Below are 8,619 nucleotides of genomic sequence, written 5' to 3'. Positions count from 1 at the left end.
TTCTTTTTGATTTATCGATAACGACACCCCTAAAGAGAGGGTATTTTCAAGACTGACTTACAAGGTAAAACTATTTTTAACCGTGGGACACACCTAAAAAGGAGAGGGCAAAAAAAAAAAAAAAAAAACAGGTGAAATGTTGGAACCAAAACGACCGAGTCACCAAACTCAAGGCCACACGCAGACTCTCAAGTATTTAAAAAAAAAAAAAAAGTTGACATTTACAGGGTCTGATACTAAAATGTTTCTAGAACAAACACTGCCATGTTATAAATTACCATACAAACTTGGAAAAAAAAACAAAACTTTAGACCATTTTAAATGTGTCTGTAAATCTCAGGATCATACGGTTTCCTATATATCTATATGAATAAAATAGGTCATTTTTTACAATAAAGTTATACTATGTGTGTTTAGTTTTTGAGACCCTTTAGAGAAAATATACTGTAAATCCAATCTGGATATTAAAAATAAAATGTAAAAAAAAACTACAAACCATGCAATTATACATCTTCCTGCCTGTGCACGGAGCGGTATGTGTAAATAACTGCCTAATAACCAGCACCCTGGCTTCCATCTTTAATGTAGGTCATTCTCAAATAATAAAACGATAGCACAGCAGATTTGGTTACCAGTATTGCAGCACAGTGCTCTGCAACAAGCCGGTATATCAATGAAATTATTCACCTCATGTCTATGCCAGTCTCATTCGTATTTATTTCTATAATGTTTAATGCACCCCTAATTGAATACGATCCATTGTGTTAATATGTGTGAAAGCGGCCAGCTAAAGTCGACAACATCCTTTGTAGGTGATAGCATATGGAGACTTTGGCGTGTGACAGTGATGTGTTTTTTTGTTGTTGTTTTTTTTACATTCAATTGATAAGATTCACTAGAACAAATGGGGTGCCATCTAGTGGTGAATGTGCAGAATACGCTGCACTACTGCGTTCACTCAAATGGTGCTTGTGTGTAACTTCCAAACAAGTCTGATGTTTAGTTTGCAAGCATACAAGAGAGAAGATAAAGGACAGTCCTTAATAATACAGACATAACCAATTACACAAGAGGCAACAACAATGTTGAGATTGCTATGAGGTTTGGGGAGTTTACAGTATGTGGTTTATGTTTTAACTCATGAAAGACTACTAATTATCTATCCAAGTTAAAAAGAGCTAGGCAGATATGACTTATAGGTAGAGAATTCCTGGGTTGGGTGGGTTGAAAATGTAATTAACAAGAAATCTTTCAAAAATGTGACATTTTTAATAAAACAAAAGAAAACCTCCACATAGCAGGCATGTTGCTGGAGTTGGGACATTTTAACAGGTAGGCAACAACCAAGTACCTTTTGTGCGGTCATGCTTCAATTTATTTGATGCAAAATGAAAAAAAAATAAAAACTACATGCTACTTTAGCAATATTTGACAATATACGACAGCACAGCGTCTGGAAATGGAAGCAATGCTCCACCAAGGTGGACAGATTAGCACACCACACACTGTACAATAATCAACAGTGCCCATTTATAATTAAATTGTTATTTGTTTTGGCTTTAAACAGCCAAATAAAACAACTATACAGCACACGTTGTCCTAAAGTAAAACCTCTGATAAAGGAAAACCCAAAAGGTTTCAGTAACCAAAATAACTGCTGCCACTTGAATTTTTTTTTTTTTTGTCCCAGAAACACATACAACTGTTTGTTTGGCAATTCCATAAATATACCCCAAATGAAAGCACCAGTGTTTGTGTTAGAGACAGACATTCAAATCTGCCACCTGTATAAGGTTTCCTGGTAACCTGCGAAACTAAATACCATTACATATTATTATAAAACTAGCAGGCTTTTAAAAAAGAGAAAGAACAATGTTCATACTTGTTTATAACATACAATAACATTTTTCTACTAATACACATCAGAACTAAAACAGGCACATTCTACCTATAGATACTGTATGGGGGGAATGTCACTTTAACTTGAGTTTGATTTAAAACAAAAAAAGATGGAAAGAAAGAAATGAAAGAACACAGTTTAAAGTACTCAGACCCCGAAGCGCATCTCTTCATCAGCATAGAGTAAAAGTTCATGGCACCTTTGATATGACATTTTTGTATGTGTAGCCATTAAAAGGAATCCTTCCATAAAATGCTCAATCATAACTTGAAGGTAAAACTACAAAACTGTAAGAAACTACATCAAGTAGACAAACACAAATGTATGTCTGCACAACTTCAATTCCTATAGCGTTACCTTAAAAGGAAATGTAATGTTAAATGTCACATCTTTTAAGATTTCAACCATACCTCACATTCTAATCTATCTATCTATCTATCTATCATCAGAAATTTGAAGTGAGTTTTGCTATACTGAAATTAAGAAAATCTACTATTTGGTATAGGTTGAAAAAAACACACACACACAAACACATCAAATAAGGAGTGCCATAAAATCTTAATCCATATAGTCATTGCATGACAATTCAAGACATTTACAGAAGCTGGTTTTTACTTTACTTAAACCACAGACTGTTTAAAAATACAATCTGTATTTATCTCCAAATTAAAAACAACATGGTAATTATATGAAGTTATTCCTATACACCCGTCTTAGTTATCATCGGTAAACATTTTAACTGTATTTGATAAGATATTCTACAGTTCTGTGTTTATCACAGACATTTTCAAACCTTATCTGAAGCTGTGGATTCAAATCTGCTCCATGATACCTGTGAAATCCCTATACATGCCTACAGAAACAATGTTCATATGTTTTGAGTCCCTCATAGTTTTATATACACGTATCTATACATTTCAGATGTTGTGAATTACATATCTTATTCTTATACATGCATATAGTATGGATAAGCCAATGATTAAAAACATATAGAGCCATATCTCTCTCAAATGTTCAGATGGTAATGGACTTTTTATACAGTTTTGACAAATCTAAAGAAAATCTAAATTATATTTAAACATTAACAAAAAACGACAACAATGTAATAAAACCTGGAGGAACCTAAAATCCTGATTCTCAAGACAACTAATAATATAAGCAATAAAAAGAAAAGCTTTGACTATAGTTGGCTTACTGCAGCAAAAACAAAACTTTGAAAACAGAAGTAAATAACACACCACTACTTTTGCAGATTCTCGATAAGACATTTACTGAAGGAATACGGACACCTCCACCTCACAAACACAGTATAGCAGTAACAACATATCATCCCCTTAGTATTTATCTGATTGACAACACACACATGGAAATACATACCGGTATATCATTTCAAGAGTATGAAAATATAAGACAGGACATGGGAGGCCTGTGACCTGCAGTCTATCAAAACTATATCAGGTATTTCTTGTTTTATTTTAACCCTATTACTTAGCTAGCTCCCATCCATGGGGGAAATTAAAAAAAAAAAAAATCAGGGATTCTCTTTAGTAATAACATGCTTAATATGCACATTTATGTATACATAAACCTTAAAAAGAAAAATAAATAAATGTGGCAGTAATGTTTGGCCAGATAAATACATCATTTTTCATGGATAAAACTTTCCATGAAAACATAATATGACCTACTAAGACATGTAGCTAATACAGCAATCACTATGGCTGTTGGATACATGACTGGAGTTTCAGTATTCGTGAATACCCTTGGTTTTTAAACTGGTATTTACAACTCTAAACTACAGTTTAACCCTCCTGGAACCACTCATTTGCTCAGAACAGCCAAGTCTGGCAAACTAGTCCCACTGAATGTGAAAATCTTAAATGCCAAATATAATATCTGTAACCCGACATGACAAATGTTTTTCATTGTATTTACTGGTATGGGTTCTTTAGTGTTAATGTAATAGACATTTGAATGAACTGATGTGGGGATGAGGGTGAGGGTGGGGGTGGGGATGAGGGGGTGCGGGGGTGGGGTGTGAATTAACTGATTTGGGGTGGGAGGGGGGGTGCAGGGGTGGGGTGTGAATTAACTGATTTGGGGTGGGGGGGGTGCAGGGGTGGGGTGTGAATACAGAGATTGACAATAACGAATCCTGTTAACAGTGGACGTTATATGTTCATTACATTACTTGGAGTAGCAACAAAGGCTCTTTATACTATAGCTAGAGCTGAGAAGCCAAATGCATAACATAAATATGTAATGAAACGTATTAGTTGTGTCCACTTTATTTTGTTTCTTTAAACATTCTACTGTGTAAACTTGCCGTTAAATACATTTCTAAAGAAACATCAGTTTTGGAGTTTGTCAGTTTTGCCATTTGCTATAACCTAGTTAATAAGTTAATACTTTTGTAGTGACGTCCTTTAAATCTACAGTACAACATGATACACTTTGTAAAGGTACATAGTACTTTTTAAGACCTCCCCTGATACCTTCAGGTTTTCAACTCAACTCTTAAGACCAAACATATTTTTTTTTCTATCACAAAATAAGTAACAAATGTCACTTGCATTCAAAAACCTCTCATGAAATAACACCCTCACAAATACCTCATGGCAGTCGCATACAAAATAAAAAAAGCATAAGGCCACAAATGTTAACAGGTATGACTATTCAATCTATACAGATGAATGGCATTCAGTGCACCAAATTAAAATATATCTTTCGATTAGCACACACAAAACCACACACACGTGCTTCAATAAAATGACCTAATATTCAATGATCTCTTGTACTAAACACATTAGTGATATCCATTTAATAATTTTAAATAGTGTTTTACATTCCAGTTGTGCATAACGACTCTGTGTCCAGTTCGAACAAAAAAAAATAAAAAATGGATCTAGTGTTATTGTCCATCGGCAGCTAAAAGCCTTTTCCTAATGGTAAAGTGAAGTGCAATGTTTTTAAAAAAATTTCCAAAAAACAGAGTTCAATCCACTATGACTTGGAAGGCAGCACTTTTTTGGGCGTCACTGGCCTCTTGGCCCACAAGTGGCAGTAAATGGTAATTGCATCAACGCTGGCAGACATGGTTTTGGCGGGAATGTGGCTGAACTGTTTCTTGTCAGAGTTGTATTTGTAAAGCCCCTCTATCATCTTCCTGGAGATGGACTTTGGCCCAATGCCAGCCAGCTTGTTGATCATCTCCATCTCAGGATAGTACGTGTACACCGACCTGAACTGGCAGCCAGCATCCCGGAGCAACACCAAAAAGTTATTGGCCTCTGATTTCTCCATTTCCTGTGCAAAGAAGAAAAAAAAGTGTATTTTATATTTGTATCTCCAAAATCAAACAATGTTTAAATAATACTTTTTTTTCCCTTTTATGTAATGCAGGGATAGAAATAAGACTAACGCTGTACAGCGGTTTCACCCATTCTAGGTTTTAATATGTATTTGATTAGCCCCAGTGTATCGGTAACAAGCTCAGATGTGTATTATTAAACTCATTGTAAAACCAGGAATGGAATAGGAGCCTTATTTCCATCCCTGTAATGTTTCTCTAATCACCATCTAACTTCAATTGGTTGTACTTGCTTCACTGAGTTTGCTTTCCAAATGTTATTTGTTTCTCTTCAATAAAACATATCTTTTTTTGGTGAAGCTGTATTAAAGTTTTTTTAAGTTCCCATACAGCGTTTCTCCTGTTTGTAGCTGCAAGTAACCGATGGTCTTTCTCAGTTAATTATAACTGGAATACATGCCATATGTGATTGAAATCTCACATCAACAGGAGATGCAGGCATGAACATATGACAGAAATACTGTCAATATACATACATAAGTATACAGTGTAAAATAAGGCGTACCTAAGAAATGGTGCAAATTACATTAAATCCATACAGTTTGCGATTTTAGCACCCAGCATGTTGTCTGATAAAAGCAGACAAATACTAATTCTCATATAGGTTTTGTACACTTCGATAGGGGATTACTTAAGCATGAATACACTATAGTTTTAAACAGGTATTGTGTGGCTACCTTTCACAGGGACTGCATTGTCTTACCTTTTGCATTGTCTTACCTCTAATATTTTATTCTTCTGACCTTCGTTTACTCTGCCGGCCAGGCAACAATGAGCTAAAGCATTCTGGATTATGTGTTTGTTAGACTTTGCACTTGGTTCCTTATACAGCTTTGGTCCTATGTACAGAGCAGAGGAAAACAATTGAACACACACGTCAGGTTGTATTTATTTAAGAATAGTATTCCACAAATTAAAGCATTGACAGCTAAAACGAAGTACTGTTACCTATAGCTAATCATCTGTTTTAAACTCTAAGTGGTTTTGCCAGAATGACCAGCTGGTGTTTTAAAGTTTAGAGATCAGAACTGAATCAACTCATGTCAGAAATTATTGCATTTAAAACAGAATACCTTATATAACAATTCTTTATTTGTCATAATCTAAATACATTCCACACATACAACATGCTGACAATAATTTGGTGACTCAGAGCACACGCTTAAACAGAAACTACCTGTGTACTCTGTATTCGACGCCACTGAAGAGGTTGTTGAGCCATTTTCCCAGTCCTTCTCCTCATTGCGACTGGATGATCGACAAGGAGACAAAAGCCCATCTGTGGACTCAGGTCTGGAAGAGACACGGAAATAATGATTCTTCACACAACATTATAACATCCATCCATCCATCCATCCAATAGATGGGCTTCAGTGAGTTACAGGAAAATAATTTAATCTAGGGTTTCTGTGACGGCATAAATTTATAAACGGTCACAGAAACCTGAGATGGAATTGTTTTCTTGTAACTCACTGAAGAGGCCCATCTATTATTTTTTGTAATACATGGATACCCTTTTGATGCTAATATTAAAGAAGAGGTTCAGCTGTACAGTTCGTTTTTTTTTTAAACATAGTGTTTCAGTGCTGTACAGACGTTCTATGTCGTTATCTGTTTCTCCAGTTTCTCTGAGATACGAATGGACCAGCTTTACATCTTTTTCTTTAACGTATTCTCATTTTGTTGATCATTAATGAACATTTCTGTACTGTGGGTGTTGAGTGATTGAAAATGATATTATATATATATATATATATATATATATATATATATATATATATATATATATATATATATATATATATATATATATAACCATACCAAAGTCCTACAGAGGTAGGTTAAGCAGGAAACAAATGATTGGTGATATGGAGGGTGTGGGGTGTGGTGTGGTGTTGGTGACTCCTGTAAATCAGTGATTTGGATCCTGGGCAAGGCACCAGTGAAACCTTTTCCATTGGATAAAGAGTTCAGAATATTTGGTAGGCTGTAGTTTCATCTACCAAGTGTTCTTACAGTTAATGTGAGGTTAGCTACCTATTATGAACAGCCATCTTACACTATAGAATACAGAAAAATATGGGTAAAACAGGTATGGTTGTTGGACAGACCCTTAGGTACATAAATTCCCTTACCTTAAAAGAGGAACACACTTCCTTCAATCTAATAATACTTCCTATATTCCAACTATCTGTTTATTACATAATTCACAAGTTCCATGTCAGGGTGAGGCCAGCAAAACTGTTATTTTGTAAGGGCACCAAGACCCACCTGATTGAATCTATATTAGTGATATAGTAGTGTTACTATAAGCAGGAACAGGGATGGTGGAGTGACTTATTTCATATCAAAGGGGACTGACCTTGCCTTGTTCAGTTTAGATGATTTCATTAAGTAGTAAAGGTTTCCAGAGGCTACGCTACTGCTTCAGAAAATCCAGAGAGGGGGAGACACAAAGAAAAAGAAACAAGGATGTAGGATAAAGAACAGGTCTGCGGGTGCTTGCGAGGAGGCATACACTTTCGGGAAAGAAAAAGTATGACTTTTTTGATGCTCGTGCAACTCATGGACAGGGCAATTTTAATAGACTATGCTGATTTCAGAATATAAAGCCACAAAAAGCTTTACTTTTAAAGGGGCTCACAGTCATTTTAACTACGCATGTAGTGTACGTTTAGTACAGTAATTTTTAAATGTTTCTTAAACTATTATATTCATTGAATAAAAACAAGTTTCAAATGTTGGGGATTATTTTTATATGAAATATCCAGGCTTTCCTTTCAGCTTAGTATATTAATAGGCTTCAGCTAGTCATGCATTTATGAAAGAAAAGCTGCTTGTGACATACAGTGCCAAGAAAAAGTTTGTGAACCCCTTAGGATTTTCACATATTTCACATATTTCAAACCTAAAATGTTATTAGATTTTAATCCAAGTCCTAATAATAGATAAAGATAACCTGATTAAACAAATGACACAAAAACATGATACTTTTTTCAAGATTTATTTATCCATAAATGATTCAACATTAAATATCCATGTGTGAAAAAGTATGTGAACATAAAGTTTAGATTCAGTAACTGGTGGCACCCCCTTGAGCAGCAATGACTTTAACTAAGCATTTCCTGTAACTGTTGGTCAGTCTCTCACATCGGTTTTGAGGAATCTTGGCCCATTCCTCCTTACAGAACTGCTTCAACTCTGTGACATTTGAGGGCTTCCTTGCATGGACAGCTCGCTACAGGTCCTGCCACAACATTTTGATGGGGTTTAGGTCCGGACTTTGACTAGGCCATTCTAAAACGCGGAATTTCTTCTTCTATAGCCATTCTTTTGTATATCTGCTTGT

General features: G+C 35.2%; 1 protein-coding gene across 8 annotated transcripts in view; it reads right to left on the bottom strand.

Moving 5' to 3' along the window:
* Positions 1–3,144: 3,144 nt before the first annotated feature.
* Positions 3,145–8,619, bottom strand: part of LOC117417114 (calmodulin-regulated spectrin-associated protein 2-like) — a 54,580-nt gene continuing 49,105 nt past the window's right edge. For 4 of the 8 annotated variants that reach the window (XM_059034782.1, XM_034028917.3, XM_034028918.3 and 1 more), the window contains 4 exons: positions 7,633–7,692; positions 6,448–6,563; positions 5,991–6,109; positions 3,145–5,206 (listed from right to left, as the gene is read on the bottom strand). In XM_059034782.1, coding sequence (XP_058890765.1) covers positions 4,904–5,206; positions 5,991–6,109; positions 6,448–6,563; positions 7,633–7,692 — 598 coding nt within the window. In that variant the 3' untranslated portion in view covers positions 3,145–4,903. The remainder of the gene's footprint in view (positions 5,207–5,990; positions 6,110–6,447; positions 6,564–7,632; positions 7,693–8,619) is intronic. The other 4 variants (XM_059034783.1, XM_034028920.3, XM_059034784.1 and 1 more) reach the window with 1 other exon arrangement.

This window comes from Acipenser ruthenus, chromosome 12 (assembly GCF_902713425.1).
Source record: "Acipenser ruthenus chromosome 12, fAciRut3.2 maternal haplotype, whole genome shotgun sequence".
Taxonomy (NCBI): domain Eukaryota; kingdom Metazoa; phylum Chordata; class Actinopteri; order Acipenseriformes; family Acipenseridae; genus Acipenser; species Acipenser ruthenus.
This window is presented reverse-complemented; position numbering and strand designations above follow the sequence as displayed.